At 36.4% G+C, this 23332-nt stretch overlaps 2 protein-coding genes across 2 annotated transcripts in view; both read right to left on the bottom strand.

The window, feature by feature from the left end:
- The window catches only part of ADAM18 (ADAM metallopeptidase domain 18), a 199631-nt gene extending 187183 nt beyond the window's left edge, over positions 1-12448 (bottom strand). The window contains exon 1 of the mRNA XM_044226000.1: positions 12294-12448. Coding sequence (XP_044081935.1) covers positions 12294-12448 — 155 coding nt within the window. The remainder of the gene's footprint in view (positions 1-12293) is intronic.
- Positions 12449-17565: 5117 nt separating this feature from the next.
- LOC122890375 (A disintegrin and metallopeptidase domain 3-like) overlaps positions 17566-23332 on the bottom strand; it is a 120380-nt gene continuing 114613 nt past the window's right edge. Inside the window, exons 19-20 of the mRNA XM_044225999.1 lie at positions 19721-19883; positions 17566-17614 (exon numbers count right to left, since the gene is read on the bottom strand). Of these exons, the coding sequence (XP_044081934.1) occupies positions 17566-17614; positions 19721-19883 (212 nt within the window). The remainder of the gene's footprint in view (positions 17615-19720; positions 19884-23332) is intronic.

Raw genomic sequence — 23332 nt, 5'->3', positions numbered from 1 at the left:
AAGAGACCCCAATCAGAAGAGATTGGGAGATCCCAATCAGAAGAGATCCCAATCAGGGGAGATCCCTCACCCATCGTGAGGGGGGAGAAATCCCCCCTCATGATTTGGGATCTCTTCTGATTTGGTTAAAGCATATTTTCCTGGGATTGTTGCCACTCTTTTAGTATTTTACTTGCTCCTTCATATACTCTTAGCTGGACAAAATGACAAGGCAGAAAAATTCACAACAAAAAAAAAGAACAAGAGGCAGTACCGAAGGCTAGGGACCTAATCAATGCAGACATTGGTAATATGTCAGATCTAGAGTTCAAAATGACAATTCTCAAGGTTCTAGCCGGGCTTGAAAAAACCATGGAAGATATTAGAGAAACCATCTCCAGAGATATAAAAGCCCTTTTCTAACCAAGTTGAAATCAAAAAAGCTATTAATGAGGTTCAAACAAAAATGGAGGCTCTCACTGCTAGGATAAATGAGGCAGAAGAAAGAATTAGCGATATAGAAGACCAAATGGCAGAGAATAAAGAAGCTGAGCAAAAGAGGGACAAACAGCTACTGGACCATGAGGGGAGAATTTGAGAGATAAGTGACACCATAAGACGAAACAACATTAGAATAATTGGGATTCCAGAAGAAGAAGAAAGAGAGAGGGGAGCAGAAGGTATACTGGAGAGAATTATTGGGGAGAATTTCCCCAATATGGCAAAGGGAACGAGCATCAAAATTCAGGAGGTTCAGAGAACGCCCCTCAAAATCAATAAGAATAGGCCCACCCCGTCACCTAATAGTAAAATTTACAAGCCTTAGTGACAAAGAGAAAATCCTGAAAGCAGCCCGGGAAAAGAAGTCTGTAACATACAATGGTAAAAGTATTAGATTGGCAGCTGACTTATCCACAGAGACCTGGCAGGCCAGAAAGAGCTGGCATGATATTTTCAGAGCACTAAATGAGAAAAACATGCAGCCAAGAAGACTATATCCAGCTAGGCTATCATTGAAAATAGAAGGAGAGATTAAAAGCTTCCAGGACAAACAAAAACTGAAAGAATTTGCAAACACCAAACCAGCTCTACAGGAAATACTGAAAGGGGTCCTCTAAGCAAAGAGAGAGCCTACAAGTGGTAGATCAGAAAGGAACAGAGACAATTTACAGTAACAGTCACCTTACAGGCAATAAAATGGCACTAAAATCATATCTCTCAATAGTTACCCTGAATGTTAATGGGCTAAATGCCCCAATCAAAAGACACAGGGTATCAGAATGGATAAAAAAACAAAACCCATCTATATGTTGCCTCCAAGAAACTCATTTTAAGCCCGAAGACACCTCCAGATTTAAAGTGAGGGGGTGGAAAAAAATTTACCATGCTAATGGACATCAGAAAAAAGCAGGAGTGGCAATCCTTATATCAGATCAATTAGATTTTAAGCCAAAGACTATAATAAGAGATGAAGAAGGACACTATATCATACTCAAAGGGTCTGTCCAACAAGAAGATCTAACAATTTTAAATATCTATGCCCCCAACGTGGGAGCAGCCAACTATATAAACCAATTAATAACAAAATCAAAGAAACACATCAACAATAATACAATAATAGTAGGGGACTTTAACACTCCCCTCACTGAAATGGACAGATCATCCAAGCAAAAGATCAACAGGGAAATAAAGGCCTTAAATGATACACTGGATGAGATGGACATCACAGATATATTCAGAACATTTCATCCCAAAGCAACAGAATACACATTCTTCTCTAGTGCACATGGAACATTCTCCAGAATAGATCACATCCTTGGTCCTAAATCAGGCCTCAACTGATATCAAAAGATTGGGATCATTCCCTGCATATTTTCAGACCACAATGCTCTGAAGCTAGAACTCAACCACAAGAGGAAGTTTGGAAAGAACCCAAATACATGGAGACTAAACAGCTTCCTTCTAAAGAATGAATGGGTCAACCGGGAAATTAAAGAAGAATTGAAAAAAATCATGGAAACGAATGATAATGAAAATACAACGGTTCAAAATCTGTGGGACACAACAAAGGCAGTCCTGAGAGGAAAATATATAGCGGTACAAGCTTTTCTCAGGAAACAAGAAAGGTCTCAGGTACACAACCTAACCCTACACCTAAAGGAGCTGGAGAAAGAACAAGAAAGAAACCCTAAGCCCAGCAGGAGAAGAGAAATCATAAAGATCAGAGCAGAAATCAATGAAATAGAAACCAAAAAAACAATAGAACAAATCAACCAAACTAGGAGCTGGTTCTTTGAAAGAATTAATAAAATTGATAAAGACCTGGCCAGACTTATCAAAAAGAAAAGAGAAAGGACCCAAATAAATAAAATCATGAATGAAAGAGGAGAGATCACAACTAACACCAAAGAAATACAAACTATTATAAGAACATACTATGAGCAACTCTACGCCAACAAATTTGACAATCTGGAAGAAATGGATGCATTCCTAGAAACATATAAACTACCAAAATTGAACCAGGAAGAAATAGAAAGCCTGAACAGACCCATAACCAGTAAGGAGATTGAAACATTCATTAAAAATCTCCAAACAAACAAAAGCCCAGGGCCAGATGGCTTCCCAGGGGAATTCTACCAAACATTTAAAGAAGAACTAATTCCTATTCTCCTGAAACTGTTCCAAAAAATAGAAATGGAAGGAAAACTTCCAAACTCATTTTATGAGGCCAACATCACCTTGATCCCAAAACCAGACAAGGATTCCATCAAAAAAGAGAGCTATAGACCAATATCCTTGATGAACACAGATGCGAAAATTCTCACCAAAATACTAGCCAATAAGATTCAACAGTACATTAAAAGGATTATTCACCACGACCAAGTGGGATTTATCCCAGGGCTGCAAGGTTGGTTCAACATCCGCAAATCAGTCAATGTGATACAACACATCAATAAAAGAAAGAACAAGAACCATATGATACTCTCAATAGATGCTGAAAAAGCATTTGACAAAGTACAGCATCCCTTCCTGATCAAAACTCTTCAAAGTGCAGGGATAGAGGGCACATACCTCAGTACCATCAAAACCATCTATGAAAAACCCACTGCAAATTTCATTCTCAATGGAGACAAACTGAAAGCTTTTCCGCTAAGGTCAGGAACACGGCAGGGATGTCCATTATCACCACTGCTATTCAACATAGTACTAGAAGTCCTCACCTCTGCAATCAGACAACAAAAGGAAATTAAAGGCATCCAAATCGGCAAAGAAGAAGTCAAATTATCACTCTTCGCAGATGATATGATACTATATGTGGAAAACCCAAAAGACTCCACTCCAGAACTGCTAGAACTTGTACAGGAATTCAGTAAAGTGTCAGGATATAAAATCAATGCACAGAAATCAGTTGCATTTCTCTACACCAACAACAAGACAGAAGAAAGAGAAATTAAGGAGTCAATCCCATTTACAATTGCACCCCAAACCATCAGATACCTAGGAACAAACCTAACCAAAGAGGCACAGAATCTATACTCAGAAAACTATAAAGTACTCATGAAAGAAATTGAGGAAGACACAAAGAAATGGAAAAATGTTCCATGCTCCTGGATTGGAAGAACAAATATTGTGAAAATGTCTATGCTACCTAAAGCAATCTACACATTCAGTGCAATTCCTATCAAAGTACCATCCATCTTTTTCAAAGAAATGGAACAAATAATCCTAAAATTTATATGGAACCAGAAAAGACCTCGAATAGCCAAAGGGATATTGAAAAAGAAAGCCAAAGTTGGTGGCATCACAATTCCGGACTTCAAGCTCTATTATAAAGCTGTCATCATCAAGACAGCATGGTACTGGCACAAAAAAAGACACATAGATCAATGGAACAGAATAGAGAGCCCAGAAATAGATCCTCAACTCTATGGTCAACTAATCTTCAACAAAGCAGGAAAGAATGTCCAATGGAAAAAAGACAGCCTCTTTAATAAATGGTGTTGGGAAAATTGGACAGCCACGTGCAGAAAAATGAAATTGGACCATTTCCTTACACCACACACAAAAATAAACTCAAAATGGATTAAGGACCTCAATGTGAGAAAGGAATCCATCAAAATCCTTGAGGAGAACACAGGCAGCAACCTCTTCGACCTCAGCCGCAGCAACATCTTCCTAGGAACATCGCCAAAGGCAAGGGAAGCAAAGGCAAAAATGAACTGTTGGGATTTCATCAAGATCAAAAGCTTTTGCACAGCAAAGGAAACAGTTAACAAAATCAAAAGACAACTGACAAAATGGGAGATGATATTTGCAAACGACATATCAGATAAAGGACTAGTGTCCAAAATCTATAAAGAACTTAACAAACTCAACACCCAAAGAACAAATAATCCAATCAAGAAATGGGCAGAGGACATGAACAGACGTTTCTGCAAAGAAGACATCCAGATGGCCAACAGACACATGAAAAAGTGCTCCATATCACTCGGCATCAGGGAAATACAAATCAAAACCACAATGAGATATCACCTCACACCAGTCAGAATGGCTAAAATCAACAATCAGGAAATGACAGATGCTGGCGAGGATGCGGAGAAAGGGGAACCCTCCTACACTGTTGGTGGGAATGCAAGCTGGTGCAACCACTCTGGAAAACAGCATGAAGGTTCCTCAAAATGTTGAAAATAGAACTGCCCTATGACCCAGCAATTGCACTACTGGGAATTTACCCTAAAGATACAAACGTAGTGATCCAAAGGGGCACGTGTACCCGAATGTTTATAGCAGCAATGTCCACAATAGCCAAACTATGGAAAGAACCTAGATGTCCATCAACAGATTAATGGATAAAGAAGAAGTGGTATATATACACAATGGAATACTATGCAGCCATCAAAAGAAATGAAATCTTGCCATTTGCGACAACATGGATGGAACTAGAGCGTATAATGCTTAGCGAAATAAGTCAAGCGGAGAAAGACAACTAATCTATGATCTCCCTTATATGTTGAAGTAGTGAAGCAACATGGGGGCTTAAGTGGGTAGGACAAGAATCCATGAAACAAGATGGGATAGGGAGGGAGACAAACCATAAGTGACTCTTAATCTCACGAAACAAACTGTGGGTTGCTGGGGGGAGGGGGGTTGGGAGAAGGGGAGTAGGGTTATGGACATTGGGGAGGCTATGTGCTTTTGGGTAAATTGGAAGGGGTGGTGAACCATGAGAGACTATGGACTCTGAAAAACAATCTGAGGGGTTTGAAGTGGCGGAGGGGTGGGAGGTTGGGGTACCAGGTGGTGGGTATTATAGAGGGCACGGCTTGCATGGAGCACTGGGTGTGGTGAAAAAATAATGAATACTGTTTTTCTGAAAATAAATAAAGTGGAAAAAAAAAGATATATTACAATTAAAATGGTCAAAGTTAAAGACAGAGAGCCTGGGTGGCTCAGTGAGTTAGAGAGATTTTTTTAAAACAGCAAAAGAAACACTATTTACCACATGGCAGGAGAGCTCATAAGTCTTTCAGTAGAAACTATGCAAGCCAGAAGAGAGTGATATGACATATTCAAATGTCTGAATGGAAAAAACTTCCAACCAATAATTCTCTTCCTGGAAAGGCTATTATTCGAAATCGAATTAGAGATTAAGATTTCAAATTAGGAAAAAACCTAAAGGAGTTATCGCCACTAAACTGGCCTTAAAAGAAATGTTAAAAAGCCTTCTCTAAAATGAAAAGAAATAACACCAAATGATAACAGGAAAACATATAAAATTAAAAAGGATCACTAGAAAAGGTAAACACATAGTGAAGGTAGTGGGTCAATGATTCATAAAGCAAGTATGAAGGTTAAAAGACAGGAATAATACAATTAGCTAAAACTACAAGAATTAGTTGGAGGGTAATAAAAAGATGCAACATGTGACAAGAATATAACACATGAGAGGAGGAGAAAAATGTAAAGTTTTGGAATGTGTTCCAATTTAAGTTGCTGTCAACTCAAAACATAAAATAGGAAGTTATATGTAAACGTCACAATAATCACAAATACATAAAAAAATTAACTACACAAAAGTAAAATGTGAAAGACATCTAAAGATAGCACTAACAAAAAACATCAAACCACAAGGGAAGAGAGAAAGAAAAAAACAGAGAAGAACTACAAAAACAGCCAAAAAACAAACAGCAAAATGGCAATAACTACATGCCTATCAATAATTACTTTAAATGTAAATGAACTCTACAATCAAAAGGCATAACATGGCTGAATGGATTAAAAAAACCAAGACCTATCCATTTTCTACCCACATGAAATGAATTTCAGAAGAAAGGACACAAACAACCTGAAACTGAAGGGATGGAAAAAGATAGTTCATGGGATGGAAACAAAAAAGCTGGCATAACTATATTCATAACCAAAAAAATAGACTTTAAAATAAAGACTGTAATAATAAAGATATTATATAATGAAAAAAGGGTCAATTTAATATGAAGATATAACATTTATCAGTACATATGCACCCAAAATAGGAGCACCAAGATACATAAAGCAAATATTGATGTATCTAAATAGAGAAATTAAAAGTTATATGGGGGGGGGCCTGGATGGCTCAGTCAGTCAGTTGAACATTGAACTCTTGATTTCAGTTCAGGTCATGATCTCAGGGTCTTGAGTTTGAGCCCTGTGTCAGTCTCCATGCCTGCTTGAGCCGGTTTGGGATTCTCGCTCTCTCTCCCCCTCTGCCCCTCTCCCCAGGACCATGCTGTCTCTCACTCTCCCCCCCCCGCCCACCGCCAAAATAAAAGGTTATATAAAATAGTAGGATATTTAACCCCAATAGATCAACCAGATAGAAAATCAATGAGGAAATACTGGTCTTAAAAAATATTAAATCAGATGGATTTAAAAGTTCTACACAGAATATTCTATACCAAAACAAAAGAATGTGCATTCTTCTGAGATGCACATAAAACACTCTCTAGGACAGAACACATGTTATACCAAAAAACAAGACTCAAAAATCAATACTGAAACCATATCAAGCATCTCCTCCACACACAATGGTATAAAATAAATCAATTTCTATCTCTGGCACATGGCCCCACTTGGAGTCTCCAAACCCAGCAGATGCCCACAGCACTGATCCTCCTGGTGGATGAAGGTAGGAGGGGAGGTGTCCCCAGATCTGCCACTTGAGGGGTCCTTGCCTGAAGACTAATGACCTGACTGTGCCTCAGATCCTGGTTTTTGGCAACCCTGAGCTGAGAACTCTCTCCTTAGCTCTGTCTCTGCAGCCAGCTTCCTTGCTCCAATACCTGGGAACTCTGTTCTAGTCTTTCTGTGACCCCTGAGGGTCCTGAGATCACCCTGCCCCAGTGAGGATTCCACCTCCCCTGCTTAGCCTCTGGAGTGATGTCCCTCCATAGAGCAGACTTCTGAAAGTTCCAATTTTGTGCTCTGCTTCTCTATCACTTGCCGGGAGCCAACCCCTCCCCCAGCAGTCTGTCTTCCAATATATCACCTCAGATTCACTTCTCCACATGTCCTATCTTCCAGAAAGTGATTGCCTTTCTGTTCATAGAATTGCTGCTATTCTCTTCGATCTCCTGTTGAGTTTGTAGGCATTCAGAATGGTTTGATAACTATCTAGCTGAAATCCTGGGACCTGATGATATTTAGGTCTCCTACTGGTTCACCATCTTGCTTCTCCCACTCTGGGTCTTGCTTTCTTACCCAGTCTGAAACCCAGTGCCTTTTCATGGGAACATTCAGCCCATTTATATTCAGAGTAAGTATTGAAAGGTGTGAATTTAGTACTATTGTATTGCCTGTAAAGTCTCTGTTTCTATAGATTGTCTCTGTTACTTTCTGGATTATATTATTCTTGGAGGTCTCTCTTTGCTTACAGAATCCCCATTATTTCTACCAGGGCTGGCTTAGTGTCACTACTCTTTTAGTTTCTGCCTGTCCTGAAAGCTCTTTATCTTTCCATCCATTCTGAATGACAGCCTTCCCGGATAAAGTATTTTTGGCTGCATGTTCTTTTCATTTTCATTTCATTTCATTCTCTCCCAAATCTCTTCTTTTCATTTAGTACCCTGAATATGTCTTGCCAGTCCTTTCTGGCTTGCCAGGTTTCTGTGGACAGTTCTGATGTTATTCTGATATTCCTCCCTCCATATGTAAGGAACCTCCTCTCCCTGGCTATTCTCAGGATAGTTTCTTTGGCTGTAAAATTTGCAAGCTTCACTATTTTATGTCAGGGTGTTGATCTATTTTTATTGATTTTGAAAAAAGGCCTCTCTGCCTGTTGGACTAAAATGCTTGTTTCTTTCCCCACATTAGGGAAGTTCTCAGCTATGGTTTGCTCAAATCTACCTTCTAGACACCACGCTCCACCCTCTAAGGGATACCAATAATTCTGATATTGGAACATTTCATGGCATTATTAATCTCTCCAATTCTTTTTTCATGTGTTACTACCAACTTATCTCTGTTTTTCTTATCCAGTTTAGACAGCATCTCATTAACTGCATTTTTGGTAAAACTTGTACATAGATAGGTAAAATTGAATAGAGTTTTAAAAAAAGGACTAAAATAAAGCATATATCTGTAAAAATATAGGTGTGAAACAATACAAGTTAAGTTGATATAATAAACATCTAGTTGAAGTGAGAAGGTTAAAAAACAAAAACAGAGATAAAGTATAAGGAAAAAAAAAGGAGAATTCTATCTGAAAAATAAACAGGTTGTGAGGCCACACTTGAAACTCAATATACAATTTTCCCCTGGCATTGGGATTTTATACTCTCATGGGATCCATAAGGATTGTCATCCACCTGTTCTTCTAGCTTGTCTTCTGGGGGAGGAGCCTGTGGTGCTGTTTCTCAGGAATTGCCACCTATACGGAATTGCCCCACCCCCTGTCAGGGGGATGGGTTCAGTAAAACCAGTCCTCTTTGTAGCTGTTGCTCCCTAACAGGACAGCTTAAACTTAATATATACATCTATAAGCCACTTGTCTTCTGCCATTTATGATTACAATTCCTGCTTCAATGTATAGCCTTGATTAAGGTCTAATATAATCTAACTTATATTAATTACAAAAGAGAAAAAAAGGAAAAAGCAATCCCTGGTACTGAATAGTTGATTTGGTCCTATCAGCTAGCCTTGGTGTTCTATTGTTGAACATAAACATATTCATAAAACATCAACATCACATACAGTCACATACCGTGAGACAATAATGGGTCAAGACAAAAACAAGGCAATTTCACAATTGTGTCTAAATATGAATCAGATATAAACATCTTCCAAGCCAGAAAAAAATGACAAAGTATGCCTTTATTGAGCTATTGAGGAGCTACTGTTTCTTAACAATCATAGCTTTAGGATTATTCTACCCTTTCCTTCTCCTAGATAAGATTTATTAAAACACATAATCATAGACTTACGTTTACTTCCTGGACTCCATCCAAACCAGAGCAAAGGCCTGCTTCCTAAACCCTCTCCCAAATCTGTTAAGCCTAAATCCTATAATGCCTTTCTAACACCTTGCTGAGATGCCCCATCGGTACTTATGGTCTGTGTACTCTCTACTGCAATGACTAATAAACCTAACTTGTTTGTCTATAGGTATGTTCACAATGGTCTTTTGCAGGATGACATTGACAGAAGGAAATAAACCCACTCTAACTACTCTCCTCAACTGAGGACATTCTTCTCAGTGTTACTCACAAACATACTTAGATAAACTTTTGAAGGTTGGACACCTTCTGCATAAAGCCTCTAATAGCCCCAAATCAAAGCCACTGCTTTAGTGGAATGTATGGTTGTTATGACATCCCAAAAATATATGAAAAAAAAGAATCTTTTATATGTCTAATAAAAATGTTTTAAAAAGATGATAAGGTATTAAAGGAAGAAAACAAGAAAACAAGAGAGATAAAGGAGGTCTATCATCAGAAACCAAAGCATATTAGCATACTCTACCAGAGGGAAAAACAGTTTATGGAATTCCATATATAGAATACAAAAAATGTAGACAGGTACTGAACACATTGTGTAAAACTACTTCCTGCCATATCACCTTATGCTTTGTGAGGGGAATTTGAAGTAAATAGTTTGAAGTTTTTGGTTTGTTTCTTTGTAAAGATTTTGTTTTTCTGACAGAGAGATAGAGATCACAAGTAAGCAGAGTGACAAGCAGAGGGAAAGGGAAAAGCAGGCTCTCCACTGAGCAGGGACCCTGACGCAGAGTTCAATCCCAGGACCCTTGGATCATGACCTGAGCCAAAGGGAGCTGCTGAACTGACTGAGCCACCCAGGCACCCCAACAGTTTGAATTTTAAAGTGACCATTCAGGGGCACCTTGGTAACTCTGTTGGTTAACCATCTAACTCTTAATTTCAGCTCAGGTCATCATCTCAGGATCGTGAGATCCAGCCCCTGTCTGGCTCCTCACTCCGTGCGCAGTCTGCTTGGGATTCCTTCTCTCTACTTCTGCCCCTCCCCCTGTTCATACTCTCTCTCTCTCTAAAATAAATAAATTCTTTAAAATTTTTTTAAAAAATTAAGTTGTCATACAATGGCAATGTACAAACTAAAGTAGGACAGAAAAAATTTTTTTCATGTAAAAGTTTTTCAACAGAAAATGGTTTACTTGTAATGGAATTGCAGTCATAAAGATTATATTTCATGTCCTGAAACATAGGTTTGATGCTGTTAACATTTTTAATCTTCTTTTTTAAAAATTTATATATATATATATAAATATATATCCTATCTCAGAAGGTTAATTTGAGAACTAAATGAGATTAGTATATGAAACTATTCTAAAGGAAATTATTGTGATTTTCAAGTACATTTTCACATTTTTATTTTTATTGTAATTGTTCAATAGTAGAACTTAATCATGATAAGTTCCAATTTTGTGTGTCAAAATGAGTTAATGAATTCTTAATTTTTTAACTTACCCTTTTTTCAAAAATTTTTCCTTCAACCTGAAAAATTTTCTCAGTTACCATATATTGACTACAGCACTTTAACCTCCAGTTTATAATGCAAAACATTATAACTATACTAATTTGAAGTATTTTAACCAAGAAAATAATCAAAGTGGATGCCTTCAATTTAATCACTTTTTTTATATGACAAGTGAGCATTCTTTCAACTACTTTATACATTTATTATTTATTTATTATAATATCATTATAGGCAAGTAAATGTGATTTTTTTTTCTTCTTCTTCTTTCTTTCTTTGGCCATTACTTCCATGAACCCTTTTGTTCCTGGGTCAAATTTTCCTCAAGACTATTTTTTCTGTCACTTGGTGGCCATTCACAAATTTATATAAATTACAGGCTGGGCCATTGTTATACATAATTCATACTGATTTTTCCTACCAGTATGATTTCTGAAACGAGTTTAATATTTATTGGAAGTTGTGTATAAGTATGTTGGAAGAGATGGAGAAGTGAGAAAGGCACAGGAGTTAGCAGAAGTGTAGGAAGGAAGGATCAGAATGTACAAAATAGCACAGGGAAAATACTGTACTTTGCAAGTGACTATAGAGAAGTATGATCTGACTTAATACAAAGGTAAATAAAAAGAGACTTAAAAAATAAATTATAAAACATATATTCTTGTCATTTACCTGTTTCTCTGAATCTTCACTCTCATTCGACCTTATCTTCCATGGAACTGTGATATGCAGTAATATTCCTTCAGAATCTGCAATAGAAAAATTTTTTTTTTCTTCTGGAACAGTTCTCTCAATCAAACCTGGGTTCTTAATCCTCAGTACATGGTGGGGTCTCAAAATGTAAGTGAATTTATGTAGATGTGCCCACTTTCCTTGGTGCACAGCTTTCACTAGATTTTCAATGGCACACTTAAAATGGCTAAGATCCAAAAAATAAATAAAAATTAGACATTACAGTTCTATAGGACCATCTTGTTTGTTTCCAGAACCACATCAGGACCCGTTTCCTTGAAACTCTGAGGAATAAATTGAGGACAGTGCTCACACCTCCAGAACCTCTGGCCACAGACGGGTTGACCCAGGAAGACTGGCTGCATTTCAGCCACTAGGACCTTCCACCTTTGATGCAGAGTGTGGATGCTTTCGAGGACATCCTCAGTCACCTATTCTAACCTGCGGGAGGGGGAGATGTGGGTGGGGGGAGGCGCCAGAAGGGGATCCGGGAGTGGGGTTAGAAGGGGTCCCAGAGAAAAAGAAATTGCTCCCCCAGAAGTCTGGCCCTGCTTGGAGGCAAAAGGAAAAGGAAGTTGAGGCTCCAGTAGTCTTACCCAGGTGGGCACGCAGCCCTCCAAACATAGAGAGCAGTGCAAACAGAAGGAACATGGCTGTCCAGAGCGCTGCCAGCACCTCCGAGGCTGAAGGCCGTTGGGCAGCTCTGAGGCTCGTGGTCAGTACTCCGGAAAGTCCAGCACGGCTGGCCCATTCGGGCGGGTGAGCATTGTGCTTGCTTTCAGCTCGCGCTGGCTCACCCTAAGGGCTCCAGAGTAGATCAGCGGCTTCCACAGCTCTAAGGACTGGATGCACCGGACACAAGCTTATGTCTTTGCACACAACTGATTTGTTCTGGCTAAGTTTACGTTGATTAAACCCTCCAATAGAGACAAAGGGGCAAACGAGCGGGATTTGCTTTTCTGGTGAAGTTCTTGGTAATTTTAATTCTCCATTTCGTGGTTTTCTGATATGTTTTTTATTTGCTGTGATGGAGGAGAAAATGGGAGATAGGAATATTAACCACTCTTGGGAGAAATTTTCTAAATGGTGCTCCTGCTGACTTCTCTTTGCAAATAAGGAAAAATCAAGAATATTGAACTTGATCTTGGACAAGGCAATCAAAACAGTTTTCTTCAACTCTGTGCCTATGCTTATAGCATTAAATTGTAATTAGCTGAAGAGAGGGAAAGGAAACCTAAGTGTTTTGTTAATAGTTACTCTAAGCACTAGCAGGGAAGCTATAGAGGTGGGAAGGGCAACAAGGCAAATAGGAAATATGTCTCCAGTGGGCAAGAGAATGTCTATGTTCTAAGAGAAATCTTAAACCACACATACCCAAAACCTAAATCAACTTGTGCCCACCTCTCATCTATACCTTCTTTTATCCCAGTATAGCCTTTTGCACAGATGAATTGTGTGAACAGTTGCAACATTAAACTCCAGTCAAGATTAAAACTTGGACCTGCTGGTAGTACCTCTGGGATCCTCAAAAATTCTTTTTAAAATAAGGCAGCCTACTGATCATAATGACCTAAAATAGGTTAGTGGCAATGAAGATGAAGGAAAGTTATGTTCGAATGATCCTGATATGTACTTTTTCTTTTTCACACAATTCACCCACTAAAGTGTACAATTGAATAATTTTAGGATTTTTCATATAGTCACAGATGTGTGCTATCATCACCCCTCACCCCCAGCTCTTTAGTATCCTCCTAAACAACCCCAGCCCTACACAATCACTAAACTTTGTCTCTCTAGATATTTCCATTCTGGGTATTTCATACCAATGAAGAACATACAGGGTTTGTGACTGGCTTTATCCACTTAGAATAATGGTTTCAAATGTTCATGCAATTTGTGTCAGGGTTTCCTTCCTTCTTATGGCTGAATAATATTCATTGTGCATAGATCACTATTCATACAACGTTTATCCATTTATTAGTTGATGGATTTTTGGAAAAGCAATCTCTTGGTCTCTGTGGTGAGGTACTTCCACCCCTGAAACAGGAACATCTTCTTTATGATGGAGACTCTTTATGAAGGTTCTCATTAGACTCCAGCTAGGGTGAGGGTTCCCTTATCCATGTACAATGCTTTGAGGTATGCAGAAGTGCACTTTTCTCAGTAAGAGGGAGATAGGGTGGAAGGTACTGAAGCCAGAAAATCTTACCCATGACTATCCAAGGGTTCTGGGGCTGGCCTTACCTAGCATCATTTCCTCTCAACATCCCAAAGCCTAGAATGGATAAGGCAGGGAACCATGAGTTATTGGAAAGGCGTGGACTGTGGGTGTCTTCTGAGAAGGGAGCAGTGAGCATGGCCCTGGGCATCAGAGGGTGGGCAGCAGCAGTGAACAATAGAATGCTTACAGCTTGGGATGTATAAGCTTCCCTGGTTCAAAAGAGGCAATGTTTATTTTTTCCTAGAGGATCACAGCAGGTAGGAGAATCAATAGACACAAGCCTATATATTTTCACTCCCAGGATTTATTTTTGTGAAATTCAAAACTTTAAGCCATAACAAAAGGAGAGAATAGCAGATTCTTTTTTTTTTTTTCCCCACACTCAAGAGCAAAGCTGTTAACAGTGAACGTCTTGATAATATTCTTTCTCCAACCTTTGGCTTTTTGACATCATTTAGTCACTGTTGTGAAACAAGTATAGAAAAAAGAAATACTAAAATTTAGTTGTTAATAAAAGCTATATAATTTTATGATGCAACTACAGGTGTGGCAAGTAATTAGCCTATAGAGCACTGCTTTTAGTGCCGCAGTCTATGCCTATGCTCCATGAAATTCTTAAACCCAGCTTTCTTTGTCCTGAATTATCTGCAACAGCCCCAGTAAAGGGAAATACTATAAAGTGGTAGTCACATGCATTTCATTTACACAGTTTTAACAATTCATGCAGACAAAAGAAAATAATCAACAAGGAAACAGAGGAAAATGAAAATATGTGAAGAAATAAATAATAACTATTAGTGTATTTTTATCTTCAGAGGAAGAGTACTTCCAGAAGTCCTCTGTGCATTTCCAACAGGTGTCTCACATACATACACATGTTCAAAACCAAGCTCATTGTTCACCCCTCCACGTCAACACCAACACAAACTGGTGCTGACCTAGCTACACACTATGTCATGACTAATAGGTGTTGTCATCCATTGTGTCAGAAATGTTTAAGTCTTTGTAAAGTTCTCTCAAAGTATACCCATCCAGTCATCCCTTCAATTGAGTCTACCTCTGTTATAACTCCCAAAACTTTCCTGTTCCTTTCCTCTTACCTGATTCTGCCTCCTCCTGCATTTCTGTGTATTCATTAGTCTCATAGCTGTTTCACTAGCCTCTGGTTCTTACTGTGTCTGACTGACTTTTTCCCTACTTTATCCCAGTAAAGTTTGTAAAAAGAAAACCATGCCATGCTGAATCGTTCCCTTACCACTTCAAAAATACTTTATAGGAAAAATACTTTCTCACAGATGAGAAAACAAACTACTTGCCAGAGCATACCAGGCACTTCTCTTGGCTCACCATTACCTTTGCAGATTTTTCTCTCACAATGTTCATAAATTTTAAGATTTTTTTTTTTATTTGACAGACAGCACAAGTCGGCAGAGAGGCAGGCAGAGAAGCAGGCAGAGAGAGAGAGGAGGAAGCAGGCTCTCTGCTGAGCAGAGAGCTCGATGCGGGGCTCAATCCCAGGACCCTGGGATCATGACCTGAGCCGAAAGCAGAGGCTTTAACCCACTGAGCCGCCCAGGTGCCCCAAATGTTCATAAATTTTAATGTAAATTTTTAAATGTATTAAGAGCACACATTTTAAAATAAGTCTGCATTTGCATTTAACTTCGATGATCTTGTTGCTTTATCAATAAACATTATTTAAGCACTTTTCCTTTTACTTTATATTCAAACTGTCAATTCATTCTGTTGGTCACCTTCAAAATTTATTCCTAAAACCATCTTTGCTATTCCTGGTCAGAGGTACCACCCCTTCCCTCCTGGATCCTGGCAGTAGTTTCGCCACTAACTGGTTTCTCTACTTCTACTCTTGTCATTATACAGACTATTTTCAACAAACCAGACTTTTTATTCATTTTTTAACAAACCAGCCTTTTAAGGTGGAAGTCATAGGCTTGAAACTTTAATTCTCCAGTGATTTCCCCCTTTCACTGAGAATAAAACACAGGTGGCCCCCAAGACTTGCCAGAGTCTACAGGTGTTTACTGTCTGACTTACTACCACAAGCTGCCTGCTAACTCTACTCCAGCTAAACTAACATCACTTTTATTCATCAAATATTCCTGACTTATTTTTTCATTGGATCATTCACTTGCTTGAAAAGCTCCTGCCCAGATGTATGCATGCATACCTCTGCCAGGTCTACACCTGTGTCAGAAAGAGTTGATTTACTGCTGGAATGGAAAAACTCTTTCTCTCTGGGAAAGCCTGGATGCCTGGTGTCACTTTTTGCCAAGACAATGGCAGTGGGATTTGTAATGGGCTGTTTACAGCTCAAAATAAGGAAACCTGAGGCCTTGTGCATGAGGTGTCTCTGTGGAGTCTCTTGCTTGCTAGCCTTCTCTTAGCTGCACTGTATCCTTTACATTTCAATAAAAGCCTCCTGTGATTTGACCCTGGGAAGTCAAGTACCTACTTTCAGACATCTGAACTGGGTAAATAGTTGCACCTCCTCCAACTCTTTGCTTACAAATCCCTTGCTGAATAGAGCTCACTCTTTCAATCATATTCAAAACCTCTACCCAGCTCTTTCTTCACCACCAACTCTCCCATTTACCCTTACTCAGAAATAAGACCATTTTATGTGTAGGGTAATATTTGTAAATGTCTTCTCTGGTGGCAGACGGTAAACAGAGATCCATTGACTTAACTTTCCATCAAAGTAAAATAAGGAGGAATGGCACATTAGTAATTGGATGAACTCTTATTTTCACTCATGGTTGAATTTTTACATTTACTCCCAGTGATATGTCTAATGTGTCAAATATTATTATTTATGTATATGTATCATAAATTTGAATACATGCAGACATATTCATATATATATATATAGAGAGAGAGAGAGAGAGAAAGAGAGAATATATAGGTACGTATATTGAATATATACAGATGCCAAACTTTTTCCTTCTTTTAGCAAAGAATTATCTTTCTACCCTTGAGGGACAGTTAATTTATCATTTTGCCTGGCATCTAATAGATCCTCAATAAATGTAAATTCCATTCCCCTTCACCAGATGTAGCAGGCTATGTGTCAAAATTGTAGAGTTCTTAAGAGTTTAACCCTGGAGTCTGGTTGTCTTAAATGAAACTCCAGTTCAAAACTCACTGAAACTTGCTAAAATTCACAGGGAATTACTTAAGTTCTTTATGTCTGTTTCCTCATTTTAGTATGAGAATAACAATAACCATGGAATCTTAGTGAAGAATAAATATAAACAGCAGGAGTTAATCTGTGTATATCTACTAATAGGAATCTCAAATGTCAGAGAAGGATGCATAATTGCTCATAAATATTTTAAGAATATATTTAAATTCTCTTTAATGTAATTTTTCATTATAAATATGTTGTTTAATAAATCTCTAGCTAATCTCTAGCTAATATTAGTTAATATTAAATTTCTAAATTAATATAAAACAAAATTATCAAATGCTTTTGGTCTTTGTTTTAGTATATGATATTGATAAATAAGAATCAATATGATGAAATATGGAATAATAGCTTCCTTATAGTGAAGTATTATTAAGTTTCTTTTAAAAAACCTTTTCATGAATAACATCATTTTAAATAATTTGACTCTTTCAATTCACCTTTAACTCTCTGACATGGTGCTGTTACTATCGCTGTCTTCTGTTATAAACCTGTGTTTAAAAAAATAGCGTTACTTTTAGGGTTATCATATTTCCAATTTTATTGTTCTATCAATTAACTATGTAAATAACTATTCACTTTTTTTGAGGTCCTAAATGAGTCCTCTATATCTCTCAGCTACAACATTACATGTTGTGGAATTTATATAGCCTCCATTTTTGTTTTCCTTTGGCTCCTATACATACTCAATTCCTGTTGAAGAGGAGTATTACTGTGTTCGGGTTCTTATTACATGGCAACAATTCCTTGGCCACAGATGATGAGATCAGGTTTGAACACCTAACTCAGAACTATAAATCCAGACAGAACATTAGCTGAATTTAGATACAGTTGCACAGCTATTTTCTTTATCTCTTGAAAATGTGAACTAAGAAGCATTGGCTCTGGACAGCTTATTTGTATTTTTTTTGAAAATGAATCTAGAAAGGATTGAGATAGGTATGCTGGACTATGTGCAAGCAGAGAAGTCATTTTGGAGGGAATTGATAGACAAGAAGAGATGTTTTTATTCATAAAGTCCTTGGGTAATGGAAAGAATAATAAATTTCCTGAATATCTAATTCATTACCATTCCTTTGGACTTCAGCTCTACATAATGACTTACATTTGTGGCCCTAAGACTACTTACTGTTGATCTAAAACTTGGGCTGTCATAACCAGATTTTGTTATTTATGACCAATGATCCCTTAGTATAACATTTCTTCCAAAAGTCAGATTTGTTTCTAGCAACTATTCAGATTTTCCAGGATGTCTTAAGTAAGAGCAGTGGAAGGCTTATGCCAGACATCATTCAATCAAATAAATTATAACAATTTAATTATTATGGAAATATCTGTACAAATTATGGTGACTTTAACTGGTTGCTTACTAACTTGTTGAGAAATAAAATGAATTAACTTCAGAAATGGAGATGTCAATGGAAATTTTATATTATTTTATCTCTATTTACACAAGTGAGAAAAATAATATTTTCCTTTAGCATGGAACGACAAGATCCACTTATTTATCTTTACTTCTGCATTCTCATTTCCTAAACATCCACTAAGCAAAATTATGGTTTGTATTGGTGTGATGGTAAAGAAAAAAGCTGTGTTTAAGGGAAATAATTCAGAGTAAGACAACTATGATATATTCTCACTTATATGTATAATCCACAACTAAATAAACAAACAAACTCCTAGATACAGAAAATAGATTGTTGGTTGCCAGAGATGAGTGTACAGAGTGGGCAAAATGGGTGCAGGGAGCTGAAAGGTACAAACTTTCAGATAAAAAATAAATAAATCATGGGTATGATTACATACCCATGGGTAATATACAGCATAGTGACTATAGCTAACAATACAGTATTGCATCTTTGAAACTTACTAAGGGAGTAGATCTTAAAAGTCAGCATCAGAGGGAAAAAATACTTGCTAACTATGTATGGTGATGGACATTAATGAGACATTGTGGTGCTAGTTTTGTAATATATCAAAAATATTGAATCATTATTTTGTACAGCAGAAACTAATATAATATCATATGTAAATTATATTTATTTAAAATAAAAGACCTAATCAAGCTCTGCTTTAACAAAAATATAAAAATAGCTGTGCAAGTACCTTAATGCTAAATTTAGAAACACATGAACAATATTAAGTGTAAATGGTTTGTGACTTTGTGATCTGTGTTCTTTCCTTCATGTCTTATATTCTTTTTATATTTTTCTCACCTTCTACATATTCTAGTCACAAAATTTCCTTCTCTATCTTTACTAATCTCCTTGGCACAACTGAAAGTCAAGACAAGGCAAGTGGGGTTGCTTGGGAAGTAGAAATTACTCCTGAAGAAATTATAGTTAACATGGTTTTCTACTTGAAAGGTCCTATGAACTTACTAAGTATCTTCAGTTGTTTCTGACCTATAAGAACATAAAGGATATCTGACTGACTGAAATTTAGAAACAAGTTGGTATATACTAAGGCTCAATATTTCAAAATATTAACACACTCCATCCAAGAAACCCTACTTGCAACATTCTTAATTACATTTGAATTCTTCTTGCCATTAATGCATTTTAATGTTAAATATAAATAATAAAAAGTTTACTTACCCTTCGGTTGCTGTTCCCTCTCGGTCCCCAAATCTTATTTTATTGAATTTAAAAGCAATGATGGCGGTTAAAACAAGGAGAGGCAGAAAAATGTAGAAACCAAACAAGAAGTTATTTTTTTGAGAAGGAGGGTGTCGTTTTATAGGCAGGTACTTCTCGTGAGCTGAAAACGTGAGAGTATCTTTTAACTTTTTCAAGAATTATATTAAAAGTATATTAGTGATTTGAAATATAAAAGTTAGGGATTCAAATAACACAGTAAGAGAAGAAATAAATTTAAAAGCATTTTCCTGTGTTGTGTGACTATTCCCTAAAGTCCATTATAATTATATGTATATATATATATGTATATCTAGCTATCTATATCACTGATATACATTTATTTTTAATCTTTATATGTATATTTAGTTATGTGCTTTATCATACATATTTTATTCTATTACATTCCCTTCTATGAGCTACGCAGTATACATTAAATTGATACTTACCTAATATTTCTTCCATTAAAAAAGTAAAACAAAAATGCATTTTAAAACTAATTTAATATAAAAAAACTAATTTAATAAAAAAGTACTGATGTAATTGATGACTACTTTTAAAAAACAATAATGACTGTAAACTAAGTTAAATTTCCATATTATCTGTATAAGGTAATATAATTCTAATTTTGACTATATTACTTAGAAAAATAAATATTCCTCTCGATGTTATAAAGACATTACAGAAGATTAGAAAAACCTATGAAACATTGTTCCAATTAAACAAAATAAACTATACAAGTAAATACATAAAAGACTAAATTAAGCAATCAGAATCACCACCAAAACAATTATGATACTAAATGCAAATGAATTTAGTGTCTCTCCAAAAAAAATAAAAATTCTGTAACTTTAAATCATAAAATCCATAAAATCCAATTATATGTTGATAAGAAGTGATTTACCTAAAAGAAAGTGACTCAGGATGTTACATGTATTAAAGGAAATAAATGGACAAATATATGCAAAATATTAAAATTAAGCACATATTTAGAGGGCTTAGGCTGTGGTAGAACTCAATACTTTTAAGCTATCCTTTCCTGCCTCATCTGCCAGAAAAGGTCAACTCTCCATCAATTCACCATAACTAAAAATTATACCATACTGGAAGTGGAGCTTCCTTCTCATGTGCTTAATTACTCCAAAGGCTCATTAACCAAACTGAACCTAATCATTATTGAATTAATTTGGCAATATCCATTATTCTAAGGAAGAAAGAGCTTCTGCTTTGGCTATGATGACTATTTTTCATTAAATGGTGATTAACTAATCCTCATAACAAAATATATAATAGGACAAAATACATGAAATAAATGGTTTCTAGAAAGCAAAAAAAATGCAAAGCTATAATATCTGAAGGAAGGAAACATGATATTGATTTTATAAAAATCCAGTTTTACTTATGGACAATTTACTGATCTCAGCACAGAGAATTGGAAGTCCTAGGGAAAGTGCTGAATTCCCACTGAGTTAAGGAGTCAGAAGAAAGTATTCACAACAGTTTTAATGGCTAGAATCTGCATGGTGAAGCACTGAAGGGAAAGGGAAAGATATATAAACACACACACACTATGAGATAACCTTAAAGCTAATTCAACAGCAGCTCTTACTGGGTAGAGAGTGGAAAGGAGACACCAGAGTTGGAGCGGTGCTGAGCAAAGGGCAGCAAGGAGATGCCAATTTACCCACATTCTCACTAACATGCGTTGCCTGTATTTTTGTTACAATTATCTTAAAGATAGGCTTATTGACCATTTGTATATTTTTATGGAGTTATATATATTTAAGTATCTTCCCATTTTTAATTGAGTAGTCTTTTTTAAAATTATGAACTTGTAAGTATTGCTTACATATTCTAGATACAAGTCCCATATGAGATATATGATTCGTAAATATTTACTTTTAGAAGAAAACATGGGAAGTCTTTATTACATTGAATGTGGCAATGATTTCTTGGATATGATGCCAAAGTACAGACAACAGAAGAAAAAAATAGATAAATTGGAATTCATCATTAATTAATAAATGTTGTTCATCAAAAGACACTATCAACAAAAATATAACCCAGTGTTTATAAATATTATATCTGAAGAAGGATTAATATCCAGAATTTATAAAGAATTGTTACAACTCAATAACAAAGAAATGGCCTAGTTAAAAAAAATGAAAAAAGGACTCTAATAGAAATTTCTCCAATGAAGATATAATAATGGCCAATGAACACATTAAATAATTTAATTATTAATAATTATTAATAATTATTTAATTATAATTAAATAATTTATAATATTTAATGATTATTTAATTATTAATTAATAATTAAAGGCTCATTAACCAACCTGGACCTAATCATTATTGGATTAATTTGGCAATAATTAAATTAAATTATTAAATAATAATTAATAATTAAATAATTATTAAAATTAATTAAATATGGTGATTCCATATTTAATTCCATGAGGCACCACCATACTATTTTCCACAGAGGTTGAAGCATTTTGTATTCCCACTACTACTCATTCAGTAGTTTGTCTTCTTGGTTGATATTCACAGTGCAGAAGTTCTTAATTTCAACGAAGTTCAATCAGTCTATTGTTACTTTACCCACTTATGCTTTGGTGTTTCCTAAAACATAGCCTATGCCAAGTCCCCCCAAATTTAGTTATGTGTGCTGTGTTTTATAAGTTCAACTCTTACATATAGATCTATGATCCATTTTCTGCGAATGTTGTGATGTAGCAATCTAACTTCTTTCTTTTGCATGTGGTTATCTACTTCTCCAGTTTGTTGAAAAGACCATTCTTTCCTCCCATTAAATTGTCTTGGTATCCTTGTCAAAGATCTATGGCTACAAGCATGAGGTTTTATTTCCGGACTCTTTATTCTATTCCATTGAACTAATGTCTATCCTTATCCTTAAGACAGTACTACACCATCTTGATTATTTTACCTTTCTATTATGTTTTGGAATTAAGAAGCATGTTCTTAAAAGAAGTTTTGAGGCTACTTTTATTGATTTTATTTTTTCAGTGTTCCAAGATTGCTTATGCACCACACCCAGTGCTCCATGCAATGCATGCCCTTAATACCCATGACCCGGGTCACCTGTCTCCACACCCCTCTCCCCTCCAAAACCCTCAGTTTGTTTCTCAGAGTCCACAGTCTCTCATGCTTCGTCTCCCCCTCCGATTTCCCCCAATTCATTTTTCCTTTCATTCTCCTAATGTCCTCCATGTTATTCCTTATGCTCCACAAATAAGTGAAACCATATGTTAATTGATTTTCTCTGCTTGACTTATTTCATTCAGCATAATCTCCTCCAGCCCCATCCATGTTGATACAAAAGTTGGATATTCATCCTTTCTGACGGAGACAGAATATTCCTTTGTATATATGGACAATATCTTCTTTATCCATTTGTCTGTTGAAGGACATCTTGGCTCTTTCCCCAATTTAGAGATTATGACCATTGCTGCTATGAACACTGGGGTACAGATGGCCCTTCTTTTCATTACACCTATATCTTTGGGGTAAATACCCAGTAGTGCATTGCAGGGTCATAGGGTAACTCTAT

The sequence above is a fragment of the Neovison vison genome, chromosome 11, assembly GCF_020171115.1.
Source record: "Neovison vison isolate M4711 chromosome 11, ASM_NN_V1, whole genome shotgun sequence".
NCBI lineage: Eukaryota > Metazoa > Chordata > Mammalia > Carnivora > Mustelidae > Neogale > Neogale vison.
This window is presented reverse-complemented; position numbering and strand designations above follow the sequence as displayed.